A 17,828-nucleotide genomic window follows, 5' to 3' on the forward strand; every position below is an offset into this window, starting at 1 on the left:
CCCCTTCCACTGATTGGCTCGCCGTGGCCAGCAGCGGGTCCATTTTGGAGCCGGCTGGCATGGGCTCTATCAGACATGGGGGAAGCTTCTAGCAGCTTCTCACCCCTGTAGTCCCCCCCCTCCCCCAACGTTGCCACGCAAACCCAATACAGTACTCTTGCTAGCAATTACTGCTGCAGGAGGAACATAGTAGTTGAAGTGCCTTAAAGTAAATCCCCAAATTAGAAAACTTTCTTTATCTTTCAAAATGCATTTGCTATTTTAGGACTCTACACCTGTTCCATTAAAAATTAGTGCAGGTTGATGACTGTAGTACCTTGCCTGCTGGTTGTGGTTAGACAGGTTTACCTGATCTTAGTAATGTTTTCCTGATCTTAATAACATCCCTGTCATGCTTTATGCAGAACTCCGTTTATGTCAGAGGTATGAGGTCTCCTAAACTAACCGTGTCTTTTTAGGGAAAGCACCTTTCTAGTGAAGGACTTGCGCAATGATGGCACAATGCAAAAATGCCATAAGCCTGCATCTTGAGAAATACCCTGTCAGGATAAGCATTAGCATATACAGGATCTGCTAGTGCATTCTCTTATTTTAAGTGTTAAACAATTTTATCACTTACTCATTCCAGAACCTAATTCTATTTACTGTTACATCTATATGTCAGATGCTGACCTTGAGTATGCCTTTTTAACATTCAGAAAAGTCTTTGAGAAGTATCTGTGACTCTCAAAGCTTAATTCAAACAATATGACAACTATGCAACCTGATCAGAAAGGCAGACGCCAGCTTGAGCAACTTATACCCCAAACCACTTCTTCTGCTGGCAAGGCCAGTTGAAAGTGTTTGTGGAACTATACTGTAATAAAAACAAGTCTGTTGTTGGTCTGCTTCAGTTAACTTTACAAAGACTTCTAAACTGACTCAGCCAGGCAAGACAGAATGCCAACTAAAAAACCTAACAGGGAGTAATAGAGGAGGCGGCTTGTGCTCTTCCAAAAGCAGACTGTTGCCATTGCCAAGTGGGTAGGACTGATTTTGGAGCTGTCGCCTCTGACATGGCCAGTCCCACATCCCCTTAATTTCCAGGCTGTAATGGTGGCTGCCTGTCCAGGGCCAAGTCGCTCATACCCTTTTAATCAAAATCATTTACCTCTAGGTAAAAGTATTCTGGAGGTGTCTCCTTCCTATGAAGTCTAAGAAGCTGCACAAGAAAGGAAACAAGGAAGCTCTCTAGCATAAATGCCAGCTTTGATATTGACTTATTTTGTGGTCTTAGGTAAAAAAAGTCTCTTTTCCACAGTTTAGAGGTACTGGATGGGTCTGATGCACATCAGGTGACGATGAAAATTTGTGTCCTTTTAATGTGATTTGAGAGCACATGCTGCACCAGATGATATAAAATGCATCAGGCTAATGCTTCTTGATCTCTGGTAGTAAATCTGTGTTTCATTTTCAAGAAATATAATGAGGATAATCCTAATTTATTAGATAAAAATTAATTTTGTTGGTGTTTACCAAGGCAATTAATGTTGACACAACACTTTGTTAGGAGAGCTAACTAACTTCAAGTAGTTAAGTTAGTTAGTTAAGACAACTAACTAATAGTAACCTGATGGTTCTTTTGTGGCAGGTGTAACAAATTAAACTATTTGGCAAATACGTTCCTAATAAGAATGGGATAGCAAAAAATCCATTAAAATTAAAATATAATTTTAAGTTCGAAGTCTTGACAGTTATCGACATTTTGAAACAAGCAAACAAAAAAGTAAATAAAAGCTAGAGGTGATCTCATAGCTGGGTTCTATCCCTCAGCATTGAAACTCATCATAATAGTGATTTCTTCCTGAACTCTCTGAAAAGTCTCTTCCAGATTCATACATTTCTTTAATCTCTTTTAGATTCATGGTTTTCCTTACATGACTTTTAGCTTTGTTACAAACACTATTGTCCTAATAGACAGAGTCACAGAAAGAAGGCAAGCAAGGACTATCTCTTGGAATTATTTTCTGGCTTTCCGATGAGGTCCTTTTACTTGTGCTTCTTTCCCACTTGTGCACATGCCTTTATGCACATGCTTTTTCCTTGTACTATGTCATTTGACACAAAGCTTTGACAGCTAGTAGTTCTTGAAAGTCTCCTTGATTTTGATGAAAATCTCCATCAATTCTCCACCTACATCTATCTTGCATCTTCAGCTGCCTCACCAGTATCTCTTTCTAGATAACCTTTCTTCTCATGTAACTTAAAAACAAAGTCTTCATCTTCCTCTGTATACTCCCTTTTTCATTAGTTCCTAATTCACTGATATTAATCAATGCTGCAACCCTAGCATATTTTCTAATTCTTTTGTTTCCTTTTGTTCCCTCCTTGCCTGTCTGCAGCACATGCCAATATGCTGCCAGTTTCATTTCTACATTATCTCCAAAATTCGTGTCTTTGAATTCCCATTGTGCAAAGTCCTATCAAGACTCAATAAGTTGTTGCATTGACTACTATAATTCCATGTAAAAGATTCTCATGGTCATCCCTTTGGAATCTATCCAAATTACCAACAACATTTGTTTCCAATTTGCAACTTCCTTTTAAGCCACACTAAGATTTCATATCCTGACATTCCAGGCCTTCTAAAGTTTGGAAATTTCCACATCCAGTTTCTTTCCTATGCTTTCATTGTTCTAACTTACAATAGTTTTAACTTCATTTGTATCTCACTTTCCTTCAGTTACCTCTTCTTCTTTTTCATATTTCTCCTCTTTAAATTCCTTCCTAAGAAACTAGCTAAAAGGTCTAAATCCTCTACTTTCACCCTGTAAGATTAGCTCGTATTCATTGAAAAAATCTACAGACAAGGAGTGTATCTGTCACCATTATTGGTGTTATCACTGTTCAGGTAATAAACAAATAAAATATTTTGTATTGGTCATAAAACAATGTATTTGAACTAGATGTCACCCTTAATATATGCTTTTTATTGATTCAATTGGTATTTATCATGATAATATTGACCACAGTTAATTTATTTAATATTCATGCAGATATACAATTTTATATGTAGCTACAGGATTTTTGTTATAATTCAGGCCTAATTATCATTAAAGCATTATTCATATATTTCACCTACAATGGAAGAAGTCCATGACATGCTGACATGGATATTCAGTATTGTATGGGAATAAGAAGTACCCTCTTCCAAACCTTGCATCACCATCAAGTTGCGATACTCTTTATCTTTGTTATTTTCAGAATATGCAACTAATGTAGATTATATTGTTCTGCACTATTATTGAACTATGTAGAATTGAAAAACGAAAAACCTGGTGAAAAAGATCACAAACTACAATAGTAAGGCATATTTAGAAGAATTTTTCTGCTTTGGTATTAAATTACCATGCTGACAAGTATTACTACTTTTTATATTTTCAGATCTGTAGATGAAGACAGAAAAATAGAGTACAAAGCTGCTGTCAAAATCCAGAGCTGGTTTCGAGGATGCAGAGTCCGAGCCTATCTGAGGTAGTATATTAAGCCTATTTTAATCTGTATTTCAATCTTGTTTTTTTCCCAAAATTTCTCATGGTATTACTTCATTTTAATAAACTATTATTGATGTAGAATTGAAAAACGAAAAACTTGGTGAAAAAGATCACAAACTACAATAGTAAGGCATATTTAGAAGAATTTTTCTGCTTTGGTATTAAATTACCATGCTGACAAGTATTACTACTTTTTATATTTTCAGATCTGTAGATGAAGACAGAAAAATAGAGTACAAAGCTGCTGTCAAAATCCAGAGCTGGTTTCGAGGATGCAGAGTCCGAGCCTATCTGAGGTAGTATATTAAGCCTATTTTAATCTGTATTTCAATCTTGTTTTTTTCCCAAAATTTCTCATGGATTAAATTACCATGCTGACAAGTATTACTACTTTTTATATTTTCAGATCTGTAGATGAAGACAGAAAAATAGAGTACAAAGCTGCTGTCAAAATCCAGAGCTGGTTTCGAGGATGCAGAGTCCGAGCCTATCTGAGGTAGTATATTAAGCCTATTTTAATCTGTATTTCAATCTTGTTTTTTTCCCAAAATTTCTCATGGTATTACTTCATTTTAATAAAATAGGAGCATTTGGGTGAAAAAAAAAGTTATTCTGCTTTTAAATAGAATTAAATATATGCTGTGCCACTGTAAGAAATAATATTTTTTGATTTTCAGAACTGCAGAAAATTAAAATGGCATGATGCTAGTAAGTAGCATGGAAATAATCCATCTTCAGAATAGTTACACAGTATTGTTTAAGAAATATTCGCGTGACTGGAAAAAACCCCCATGTCCCTCAGATATGCTGTTTGCAGAGACTTTACTTATCCCTGTTATTGTGGATGTTACAGAAAAATTGCCTAGTGAGTGTATGGTAACTGGACTCTTATTGAGAAAGTTAAGTTCTACTGGTGGATTTCAGAACTGGTCAGATATGTTGGTTAAAACCATTCTTGAAAATACAATCATCTATCATGCAAATTACATTTGTAAGGCTATTTCATTAAAGTTTTGTAATGATAACTGAAATAGTATATAGGTAATTTTGCAGTAACCCATTTTTTCTAAAAGCAAAGTGTGTGTGTATGTATAAATATATGTATATATTGATTTATAAGTGTGCATGTGTGTGCATATGTATATATGCATACATATATATGTATAAAGTATGTTTGCAGTGGCCATCGGTTTGGAATAAGTGTGGATAATACACTAAAAGTTATTTTTAATATTAGGAAAAAATAAAGTTATATTGTAAAGTCTCAAAATAATCATTAGTTTGTTAATATGTTTTATTTTAGATATCTGAACAAAATGGTGATTTTTATACAGAAGTGGTGGAGAGGTTATCAAACCAGAAGATACTTCAGAAAAATGGTGGAGGTAGAAAACTAGTTTTAAAAATTTTGTTTGGTTATTTATAGAATACATATGAGGTAATTAATTCACTCATCTTGAAATTAAAAAGCTGAAACTTGATCCTTTATACACACAGACACGTACTTAACTTTACTATCATGAAAAGCACCATTAATTTCAGTAAGCCTACTCCTAACGGTCAAGTTAAGTCAGTGTTTAAGTGTTTGCAGCTCTGGAGTATTAGTCCCCAAACCAGCAATGAGATCTGCTCATGCAGAAGCCTGCCCGCATGATGCTAATTGCAGGATTGGAGCTTTTCAAGATGCTTGTTTTCCTGGCAGAACTTTTAATTCTGAAAATAAAATAAGCCAATGTGTGTACACATTGCTGTTCTGTGTTTCAGTGGTTTAAATTTCTTACTTAATGAACCTTGGAGCATTTGAGGTTTTGCCTTAAGGCACACAGCAGATCACAGTCAATCTAATTCCCTTGACGGACTTGAAGATAGCAGAAGTGTACGATAGCACACAAGCTAAAACCGCTGTTAACAGGTTTAGGAGAGTAAGAAGAAACTAATTTGCCTTTAACATAAAATAATCAAGTTTTTAATATGTAGTTTACTTCACTAATTTATAAATTTATGTTAATATTTTACAGTAGTTTTAAACTTGTTAGTCTTTTATTCTTGATTAATTTTGTTAAAGTTAAATTGTTGTGTTTCAGTCAAAACAGACAAGTCAAGAAAAAGCAAAAAAAAAAGGCACCATAGTAACTCATATATTACAGGCTAAAGTCCATACCTCCTACTAAACTATGTTTTCAAGTAGCAGGACTTGTGTGCCTGAAAGCTCATCTATTTTTCCCCCAAGTCTATCAGTAATCTAATTAAAGATTTTCTCTCTTCCAAATTAGCTGGCTTAACTAATAACTTATGGGTCATCCTTTCAGGCTATGGTTTTCAGTCTACCTTCTAAAACACTAATTTCTGAATACAGGACAGATAGCTGCATGGTTGGATTGGGTTCTGCTTTAAAAAAAGTGGGACTTCAGTTGAATATTGTCCCTGAGTTTAGGGAAGGTTTGTTTAATCTAGAAAAGCTTCTGTAGAAGAAGAGAAACATGGTAATGCTAATGTATGTTAAAATTTGTTAATGAAAGGATCTGTGCAGCCACTAGGAAAAGGGAAGGAAGATATCAACTTCATGTGAAACATTGACACATACTGCCAAAAGATGTTGTGGAACTCCCTCTACTGCGGGTTTTTAAGAGCAGGTTAGACAAATGCTTATCATGGATGGCTTAGATATGCTTCAGGCAATGTTTTAGGTGAAGTCATCTCATGACGTCCCCTCAAGTTCTACATTTTTTCACAGTTAAAACATTGTAGAGTGGTGAACTTCACTTCAGAAACAAGGCGATTTATGGGTTTCTGTGTTTTTCAGGATGAGATAAGAACCATGTCAGTTTTTGGCATCTGATCATTAGGTCTTTAAGACTGCTTAAGCAGGACAAAGATTGGATGGTGGCCATTTTACACATTTTTCAATCCCCCCAAATTGTAAGGAGCAATCTTTTGGCCACCCCATGTTCAAATGCTGATTTCTTTATTGATAGTAATCAGTTTCCTATTTTAAAAAGAATTATGTCACTTCAGAGACTTATTTTTATATATAAACATTGTAAAAACAGTGGTGCCCAGATAAGATACAAAATGAACACATCACCACTGTGCCTACTGTCCATTGCACTGTTCCGAGTGGTGCCCTGTGAGATGCCATAGGTGAGATGGCAAGATCATTCTTCCTAGAGAGCCAGCCTGCAACAGCATTTGGAATTGATGCCCAGTGACAGGGCACTCAACGATAAGAACGAACTTTTTTTACTGTGAGGTTGATCAAATACTGGAATGGGTTGCCCAAAGAGTGCGAGCTGTGCTTGTGGAGTCTCCCACCTTGGAGGTACTCAAAACACAACTGAACAAGGCCCTGCACAACTTGCTCTAATTGACCCTGCTTTGAGCAATGGTTTGGAGCTCCAGAGGTCCCTGCCAACCTCAATTGTTCCATGCAGCTATGAAATTGGAGGTCTTTTACCTCATCTCTTTATTACTCCTTTCTTCTTTTGCCCTCTCTTCTTAAAAAATACTCTGACAGTTACATTTTAAGATAGAGAGTCTTTAGGGTTGCCCAAAGAGTGCGAGCTGTGCTTGTGGAGTCTCCCACCTTGGAGGTACTCAAAACACAACTGAACAAGGCCCTGCACAACTTGCTCTAATTGACCCTGCTTTGAGCAATGGTTTGGAGCTCCAGAGGTCCCTGCCAACCTCAATTGTTCCATGCAGCTATGAAATTGGAGGTCTTTTACCTCATCTCTTTATTACTCCTTTCTTCTTTTGCCCTCTCTTCTTAAAAAATACTCTGACAGTTACATTTTAAGATAGAGAGTCTTTAAAATTAGCACAGATTTCCTGTAATAACCAAGCTGAGATAGCTAGCATCATAAAACCCCCTCAGCTTTCCATTCTTGAAATATATTTCTGAAAAGAAAAACAACAACAAAAAAGACTTTAACCAATAAAGCCTGGTTCATATGTTGTTCTTCAAATAGACATAACTGACAAGCCCTTGCCAAGTCTAAAGACTGTGGAATAATGTAGGACAAAAAATTGTGCAAGCCCACATTTAATACACACATTCTAAATCAGACCATGAATTCAGGATACCAGCACTTATACAATATTAGCCAGGGCTCTAGAGAAACAGAATCTCATCAGCAAGCTTATGAATTGTACAGCAATCAGCATGGAAAACCATCTTTTTCCCTCAAATGCTTCATTTTGCGCTTGCCATCTCTTTGATTGGATAGGACTAAATAGGACAGCCTGATTGGAAGCCAACCTGAAAGCCATGCAAGTAGCAGATAAAAAGGCACTTTTTTCTCCCTTTAGACCGCTGTATTCAGTATTGTATGTTTTGGGGTGGACCTAAATATAAAGTTCAAGCTCATTCCCTATATTCATTGTTATACTATCTTTACTCGATCAATGGCTGTTTGGAATATTTCAAAAAGAAACAAAAATCTTCTCAGCAACTTAATGCGACTTCTAAGTTAAAGGGTCAGTTAATGTTTGCATTGAACTCTTGCTAATAACTGTTGTAATGACTCCTGATTATGAAATACAGTGATACATTTGACATGATAGTTTCTTAAATACAAAAAAAATTGGTCACTTTAAAATTTGTCCGCTGATAATGATTGGATTGGTATCTGCTGCCAGCAAACAAGGCAAAGCATATGCACAAAATACCCATGATTACTTGACAATAAATCATTTTAATGATTATATTCAAAATTCTGAAATGTGAGTGGTACTGATGCGGAAAATAACAAAGGCTGAGGCTCATCAGATTGGCTGTCCATATGTGCCTCACTACTAGTATTCCATTTGTTACTCCTCTAGTGCCTCTTCCTTTGATTGATAAAATACATTAAGTTAAAAAAAAACTATTGATGGTGTTTACGTGACTAAAGTTATGTGCCTTTCTATATGCTAAATATAGGTGCTTTGGTATAAAGCTTTGTTTCCTAATATTAATCTCAAGCTAAAATTAAGAACTGCGCTCCTATAGTTTTCTTAATAACTTAGTTACATTGGTTGTACTGGATTCTGAAAATCTTGCATGACCTGCAGGAAAGTATGAATTTTAAAACCAGGCAAACACCAGAACATGAATCAAACTGTACATCAATGTTTCTTTTTACAATATTTCTCAAAGTCAAGAAATCACTTGTTAAAGCAAATGGAATTGTAACATTTCATTGTTATATGAAGTCAGTGTGCATGATGGACATATTTTCAGCTCACTTTGGAAGGAGATGCAGTTGAAAAAAGTAAATATTTTATGTGATGTAGTTTGACACCACCCTAAAAAGTTTAGCTTCAACTCAGTAACCAGTTTTAAATAGTCCCAGTCTAACAGGAATTAGGCAAATGCCTATTTGCTCTATTTAAAAAAAAAAAAGTGTCTGTTCCCAACTTAGACCATGTGTTGGTTCCTTCTCTCAATCTACTCTCAATCAAATTTCTGGTTTTCCTTTGAATTTGTCTCTCTGTATTAACTGTTTAAAGAAAAGGAAAACACCAGTCAGGATCAGATCACATTTGTAGGTTATCCCCAAATATGTTTTTAAACAGAAAAGAAGAAAGTAGTACAATAGTTTATACACAAAAGGCTTCAAATATGTTTTGGAATCATAGACTTAAAGTAAACTAGTGGGGAGACCTGTATATTAACATCAGAGACAGATAGACAGACTTCACAGTTCAGAAGTGGAGCTGGTGCATGTCAGTGAGATGGCAAGATAATTCTTCCCAGAGAGTCAACCTTGCAGTGCCACCTTGGAATTGGCACCCAGAGAAAGGATGAGAGGCAATGCAATGGGCACAAGCTGAAATGCAGGAAATTCCACTTAAGCATAAGAAAGGAGTCTTCTGGACAAGGAGGCCCCAGTTCAGGAAAGAATCCTTTGTTTACTAGGAAAGCACATAAGTATACACTTGGGTTGAAGCACTAAATTATGGCTATGCTTTTGTGGCTAGGGATGAACACATTCTCCATCACTTGTAATAGCAGAACTAGTTCATATTATTCTAAACAGGATTAGAAAAGAGAGGGCAAATCCATTTGCAAAAGAACCTAGATCGTGACACAGGCTTTGGCTTTTGGTGCAAGGCTAAGGTTGTAAGACAGTCATAGGAGCAATTCTGCATTTGGCTGACTTCTGATTTAGAACAATGTTGAGTAAAAGCAGGAATGTGTAATTTCCTTTTTATTGTGAGTGACCTTGTTAAGTAGTGGTAGGGTAAGGTCTGGATTTGTCACACCTAAGCAAGGTAGGCGAGTTAGGACCCTAGTTGTCATTGACTATCTCTGTAAATAGTAGACAGAGATGCAATTGCAGAGCTCTGCAATACTTTGCCAAGCTCAGAGGGAAAGTGGTCCCACTGTCTTTCAGTATTGATGATATAAAGAGCATAACGATGTTAGGTCTCCAATTTAGGTTCTTCCGTGAAATAGGATGGATTCAGACCTAAGTCTTCACGGCATTCAAATATGAGAAGAATAAACAAAAAGGTGTGCGATTGTTTAGTTTAATCATTGATGGACAGAAATCTGATGATAATTTTTAAGCTTAGGAATTTCCATTAAAAACGTGCTTTATCTATTTGGTGGTGGTGCAACTCTTCCACTCCGTTCCAAAGAAAGAGAAGATGAGCTGCAAGACAAAATTGTATCAATTTAATTGAACAGTTTAGGAACATACTTAGACCTGGCAACCATTATTTCATTCCAATATTAGCTATCTACAGTTAGTATCACTCAGAAAACATTTATGGAGACAAAAGGGGAGGTAGAGTCTACTATTTATTCTAATTCATACCTTTGGGACAGATATTCCCTCAAATATATATATGTATACTTGTGTATGTGTATACATCTACACATATACATGAAACTTTTTTGAAATTTAGCAGTCCTGCATTTTTTGTTTCATATAAGAAATATCTTTTCTACTGTTTCCATTATTAGTAGATTGGTATGATATTAAAGTGAGCATTTAAAATGCACCTTAATTAAACTGCAGGAATTATGCCTTGCTTAATGTAATGAAGAAAGAGAATTTAAAATGAAGTAGCATCATTGTGTTCATTTGTAAATAACATATTGCAGCCAACTGTTTCTTAATTGCCCAGACTGTTGATAAATAATCCAGTCCTGCTGCTCTCCACAGACAATTTGCTTTGGATCAGACTAGGCAATTCAAATAACACTAATTACAGTGAAACCCTTTTATAGTGAATTCCTGTTTGCCATGGGGGAGAAAATCACTATATCAGGGGAAAGCACTTTTGCCTTTGATTTGTGTCTAAAACATGAGAAACACATAAAAGCTGCATGTTGTGCTAAATAAAGGACATACTCCTGCATTCAAAGTACTTATATTTTACTTTTTATGATACAATTGTGAATTATGTTCATTTTGCATTTGTAATTAGAGGGCGGAACAGATGTGAAAGCTTAGTTTAAAGTGATGTATCCATTAAAATAACCTATGCTGCCAAGTGATTGCTTAGTATAATAGGGGATTCGTTCACTATGAGAGGAATTCTACTTTATTGGAAGGAAACCAGGACTTCAGGAAATGTTTTCTATATCAGGGGATTCACTGTAACATGGTATCATTGTATTTATGATTTTATGATGTTAAAATGAATATTAAATGAAACAAAATTCCCAAGGATTACTCGGGAGGCAGCTAAGTACATAACATTTAGTACAGATGGTTGGAAGGCACAATTTTGCTCCATCACTGCATCCGTATCCTTGAACGATTTCGACTGAAGACAGCATTTCTTTGAATTTTTCATTAAACCAGACGTCTTGAAATATGAATTCCTTTTATGTTTCTGTGAGTTTTGGCTAAAAGAACCCCAGTGAATAAATCATACAATACTACGTGTCACCAGCACTTGTGAATATTTCTGCTTTGTTATTCTACTCTCAGTAGAGCACCATTGATTATCAAACTCAGCGGAGAGCATTTTATGATCATATATCTCCATTAGCTCCTAGTTTGACTACCATAGATTTTTCTGGTTAAGCCTGCATTATGTATTAGGAAGCCTATCTCTTCAATACAAAGTTTGATTTTATTCTCTCTAAGCCTAGAACTCTTATTATGTATTATGTATAAAGATTCTTACCTTTTATATGTAAAAATAGGAGCACTGTCTTTGTGTAACTGAAATATATGCCATCTTTTTTTTCCTTGATTCACAGACAGCATATTTTATTATGAAGATGAATTTCTACAATGAAATGGCTGGCAGGGGAAATATTTTTTTACTTTTTAAACAAATGAAAAGTCAAATGTGTGGCTGTCAGGGTAAATATTTCTTCACTTGTTAAACAAATGAAAAGTCAATTGTGCTCCGAATTTGCTTTTGATAAAATGAGCAAACCAGAATAATATACACTTGATTGATATGCTGATGGCAACAGCGGGAAATAGTACATAGTTAAAAATTAAAGTTACACTCAGTAGTCAGGGTTTTATTTGAAAACTGTAGCTGAATTTAAGGCATCTGCATATGTCTTGCCCCATTTAAATGTTCATTGTACCTTACCATACACGATACTGATAAAACCCCCAAACATTCTATCTGCGAGTATTCTTACAAATGTACACATATATTTACAATTCTGACAAACTATAGGACTTTTATGTTCATTGATGTGGCTGTGCTTTTTCTTTTGTTAGTGCATGACATTTGATGTATTGAATCTCAAAAGAGTTACTCAGAGAGCACAGGACAATTTCATTGCCTAAACGTAGAGGTGGAACTGCACTGATCTCATTGATGATACTATGAGTGAGTTTTGCTAGATGAGGAAGAGTATAAACAGTCCTTGAACTTTAATAAATATACAGTAAATGAAGTTTGTTATGGGGAAAACTGCAAAATATATTTAACTAGAAATTAGCATTTTTTTCCTGAACTTTGGAACTGCACTTAAAACAAATATGTAAAACTAACATGGGAAGGACATGAGAGAATTCTTGGGATGAAATCTTTTTATCTTACTTAATTCTTTTATTTTGTGGAATAAACCTGCTTTACTTTAGAGGCCTATATCTTTTTAGGCAAGGCGTCTTACCGTTTGAATTCTACCAAATGTAAGAATGTGGTGGGGATGGAGAGTAACCCAAGGAAACTCCTGTAAAGTAGGAAGATTCAAAAATGGATTTTAATTTTGTGGCCTTTCTGGCTCCAAAATAACTCAGACTCAAGAGATGTATTCCCATCAGGTTTTTGACTTGGTGCTGGTTCTCTGAAAGGCACAAATAGAATCTTACATTTGGTGCATGTTAGAGAGCTGGAGGTGTTTAACAGCAATCTAATTCCTCAGAAATGCACTTTTTTTTGGTTTTAGTTTATTCCTTAGTTAGCTAGTTTGAAAGTATTCCACAGTGGATAAATACTTTATACTCATGCAGCTGAAATCAGTGAGAAAACACAAGATGCAAGCCAGCTCTTAAAAGTTGGCTGTGTACTTTTAGAAGGCATTTGAAGACCAAATTTCAGAGGTAATTATGTATTCTAGTCAAATGGAGTTTTGCATTTGGTCTTTCATTTTTAAAAGAAATTGAATGTGTTCCCATTCATTTGTAATGGAAATATAATGTTGAATCATTAGGTGATATAAATCTTCAAAGTATCATTTTTTCAGTCATGTCCTTTTCTTTAATGGAAATTTAAATCAGTAGAAAACAATAGAACAGATCTTTATTTAGTTGCAAATGTCAGAATCCGATTCTCCTCTGTCTAAATCTCATACAGCCATATCTGCAGAGCAGATTTCAAACGCTGCCATTCTTCAGGTTTCCTAAGCCAACAGTGCCTCGCATTCACACATTGTGAGCTTGATTCATGATTAATATACTTCAGTGTTCTGAAAATATAACAATAACTGTGTATGTTTTTCTATTTAACCACTTAGTTTTGCCTCATAGTATTCTTAAATTATTTATTTCAGTTTATAGCCACTGATTAGAAAGGCACTTTCGATTTTGGCAATCGAAGTATCATTGAGGGTGTACACATGCTCATAGTTTCGAAGTCAATCTACATCTCTGTCTCCCTGGATTGCATTTAGTTGTAACCAAAACTATCAGTTTCACCTTTTTAAATTAAATCAGAGAACTTGTTTTAATCAATTTCAGTTTTGAGTACTAGGTCGGAATATGATTCTCTCTCTTACAAGATTTAAGGTTGCTATATATTTTCAGCAACAAAAATAATCCTATGGAAAAAAAAATATTTCCATGAGCAGATGGCTTTTGATATATCAAGGTTTTGCCATTTGTTTTAGTGCTTAAAATAAACATTATTTATAAGACCACTTACATTTTGATGTTACTTAATGAGGAATATGCATCATTGATTTGACTAGCTTAAGAGGTCATTTAGAACTTGCCCGTTAACAAGCTGTAATCTGCTGAGCACACAATGACTTTGTTTAAAATTATCTGTTCAGTGCTGATCAATGACAATAATTGTTTTGTACCAATCACTGTTGAAACTTGCTAATTACTTTGAAGGGCATACACACTTGTCTCCTTTTTTTCAAGAATTTTTTAAACATTCACCTTGGAATTAAAAAGAAATATAGTCATAACACGTTATACTTCCTTATAAAAGCAAACGTTTAGAACTTCCACATTGAAAATATGAACATCATCAGAAGCGTTGTGTAAAATGTTCTTTTCCAAAAAGAATAGTCTTCAGTTTTGTGATCTCTGACATACAGTATTGGAGAAACAGAAGTCTAGCATAAAATAATTTGAGACATAATGCAGTTTTTCTTACTTATGTTTCATTCAGTTGAAATCAGTGAGGTCATTCTGAGCAGAAAGTGGTGTAAATAAAGGTAGAATGCGGCATTTAATTGGTACACTGAGCCCATTGGAGATTATTATAGCTTTATACAATTTGAGTCTTTTGTCTTTCAGTTTGAGTTTTGATCCTTTAACCCACAAATATCCAGTTCTGCATTTATAACTGTGAGGTGAAGACTGTCAGAAAGAGTTTCAAAGGGACCATAATCCTGCATTAATGAGCGCACAGCTATATGGGAGCCAAGTTGCTCTTGTTGAGAAATTTTGAAGCCAAACAGAAAAACAAAGCTAAGATCCTTACTCACATGCAAAGGGTTTTGCTTAATCCCAGATCTCTGAAGGCATACTCATTCTTTGCTCTTTCTCTACCCCTTTTTAACCCAATAAGCTTGTGTATGTGAAAGCAGAGTTGCAAAGAGTATGAAATTTACTATCACCTAGTGCAAAGAAGCATGTCTGGTGCTTAACCTTTCTTGTTCCCATGTTCAGCTGCTCACAGAACTATTATTTATTCATTCATATTATAACAATGTCTAGAGGTCCAAACCTTTTTTATTCAAAAAAACCCAAACAAACAACACATAGGTAAAAGAAAATACCAACTTTTAAATTAGTTCTGAGTCTTACTTGAGAAGAGAGGAAAATACATGGTAAGGCACAAAGGGGAAATAGAAGAGTGTACTAACACTGAAAGTGAATATCCTCTTATTCCTAACAGCTTTAGTGCATAATTTTATTTTCTTGGTGGCACATCACTCAAAGACTTACTGAAAGCTTTCCTGTGATACTTATTCTCTTGTTAAATCTCACTTAAAGAGATAATTACAGCTGTACCACAGGTGCCATCAGTTGAGACTGAATGCTAGTTTTAACTTTAAAGAATAGTGGTTTGGCTTTTGTGATTGCAAATTGATACCAAAGGCAAAGTATGAAAATATGCAACCCTGCTTTAGTTAGTCTGCTTATAGGTGGCTCCAGTGTGTTACTGTTTTCAGCTCAGGAAACAGCAGGAGATGGAAAATTGCAATAAATTTTGTCAGTTATCACAGTGGTACAGAATTGGACTGCAATGGAACTGGAAGGAGTAGAGAGAATTTTTCCTATTACTGAAGAGCACTCCCAAGACTTGATGATACAGACTCTGAAGTCACTGAGTGCAAAGGTTGATTGATGGTGTGGGAAACAGGCAGTTTTTTTCCCTTGCCTTCTTCCTGAATCAAACACAACAAAACATGACACTCTTTTTTTCCTTTTTTTACATGCTTCTTTGGAATGAGAGATAGGGTAAGAAAAAAACCAAAACAACACAAACACATGGATTGCACTCCACTTAACCAAGTCATACCTTGGTTCTGGAAAGAGAAGGGTTGGTGTAAAGGAAAAAAATAAAAACATTCCCTGTAGATACACTGAAGAGTTTAAGTTCCTGAAAAGTCTAGTAGCCAGAGGCCCACAGGAAAAGGAGAGCTCTTGGCAAATTACAGCATTCTTCTCTTCAATGCACTTAGTGAAGGTGAGTACCTCCTCACCTCGGAGTTGCTTCTGGATCGTAAGACCTCAATCTTCTTGCTTTTTTAATGTAGATTCTGCCTTTCAGCTGTTATATCTCTTAAGATTTCAAAGCTGTAAAGGTCAAAGAGATGGAAGTTGGAGCAGGAGTGAAGGTAATGCAGACTAGAAGATAGAAATCGGGAGATTAATTTAGAAATATATTGAGGAAAAAAAGGAGACAAAATGCAAGGAAGCAAAGAATAGTTTGCAGGAAGATAAATAAGTTCAAGGATGGAAGAATGTAAAGAAAGAGGAATGAGACACTGAGAACAGAGGAAAAGATTGTTAATCAATTTTTCAGATGTATTGATCTAGAATATGCTGACCTCTTACGGGAAAGAAAATGAGTGAGAGCAGCCCTCAACGTGACTGAATAGAGCAAGTTACGTCTTCTGCCTGTACATGTCATGGCTTAGGGATAAATATGGTGAACCAAATGGCAGTGCTGATAATTTTTTACCTAATTAATACTTACTTTCCCTTCCCACAAAACAGATAGCCAGTAAACCTGTAATCATTTCAGAAACATCATGATTAGAATTTTTAAGTATCAGAGAAGGTTTAAACTGTTTTGTTGAAATAAATTCTTGGGGAAAGTCAGGCTAGACTAAGCCTTTTTTTTAACTGATGCTTTTTAAAATGCGCCAAAATATGAATCTTTTCTGGTGGAGGATGCTACCTAATTTCTATTCTTAATACAACTTTAGGACTAGCTACAGATTAATAGGTTTCCTTTTCCAGTTTAAGCTTTACCTGTTATGCAGGAGGAATAGCATTTTGTGAGAAAATTATAATTAATGTGCAACAAATAGAAGTGCATCATCTTACATTGGAGATGAAAGAACTGCAATTTGTAAATGATGTTTCCAGAAAGCCTGATTCATTGAGTTACTGGGAAGGCTTCTATTCAGTTTAGATTATATCCAGAGCACAAAGGTGAGAGTGTAGCAGAAGATATTGGTGAGGTGGTGACTCAGTAGGGAATGCATGTTGTACCTGAGAAAAGACACCACTTCTGTTGTCTGTTTTTTACTGTTCTTAAATAGAGCAATGCCACTGGCAGTAGCAGACACTTCTTTTCATTGCCACACCCCAATATAAACAGTGGTTTAAAACTTGACATTATTTTTAATGTTGGCATTTAATAGTGAATTCATATCACCTTTTAACTACAATATGTTACGTCCTACCCTCATTTTCTTCATTGAAACATATCGGTGCTTCTACTTGGTATCACTTTTAAGGAAACGATATTATTTGGGAAATACAACAGATATTTGATATGCATACAAGCTTTTTATTTGAAATACACTAAGCAAATATTTATTTCCTCTAGATTCAGAAAAGATGGCGAGGCTACTATGTTCGGAAATATATCCATAATTATTATGCACTGAAGAAATACCTGGAAGCCATTTCTGTGAATAACGAGATTGTCAGGTAAAGATAAAAATTCCATGGGGTGAAGCATTCATTTCCTCTTCTTTTATTTGTAAAAAGTTTATGGCACTAATTAAACTATTTCTTTGAGTGTAGGATCCCCTCCATTATCAAATGTATATATATCAGTCATCATTCTCTTTATCCTAAGGCTGTGCATGTTGTGCCACATTCTGTTCTCATTTACACTGTTATGAATCCAGAATAATTTCTTTGAATTAATTAGACGTACTCTGGGCTTATGCCAGTTTAATAAAACTGAATTTGGCTCTTCACCTATGCTCAGAACTCATAGATTATTATGCCCTAAATACGGTTTGTTGAACTAGATTATTTTTTTCCCAGTATAGAATCATAGAATCATAGAATCATTAAGGTTGGAAGAGACCTCTAAGATCATCGAGTCCAACCGTCAACCCAACACCACCATGTCCACTAAACCATGTCCCTAAGCGCCTCATCTACACGTCTTTTAAATACC

At 35.4% G+C, this 17,828-nt stretch overlaps 1 protein-coding gene across 1 annotated transcript in view; it reads left to right on the top strand.

Moving 5' to 3' along the window:
- Nucleotides 1–17,828, top strand: part of SPATA17 (spermatogenesis associated 17) — a 97,082-nt gene that overhangs the window by 3,844 nt on the left and 75,410 nt on the right. The window contains exons 2-6 of the mRNA XM_009276843.1: nucleotides 3,424–3,513; nucleotides 4,837–4,918; nucleotides 11,737–11,782; nucleotides 12,002–12,006; nucleotides 17,244–17,347. Coding sequence (XP_009275118.1) covers nucleotides 3,424–3,513; nucleotides 4,837–4,918; nucleotides 11,737–11,782; nucleotides 12,002–12,006; nucleotides 17,244–17,347 — 327 coding nt within the window. The remainder of the gene's footprint in view (nucleotides 1–3,423; nucleotides 3,514–4,836; nucleotides 4,919–11,736; nucleotides 11,783–12,001; nucleotides 12,007–17,243; nucleotides 17,348–17,828) is intronic.

The sequence above is a fragment of the Aptenodytes forsteri genome, unplaced genomic scaffold (genome assembly GCF_000699145.1).
Source record: "Aptenodytes forsteri isolate BGI_AS27 unplaced genomic scaffold, ASM69914v1 Scaffold465, whole genome shotgun sequence".
Classification (NCBI taxonomy): Eukaryota; Metazoa; Chordata; class Aves; order Sphenisciformes; family Spheniscidae; genus Aptenodytes; species Aptenodytes forsteri.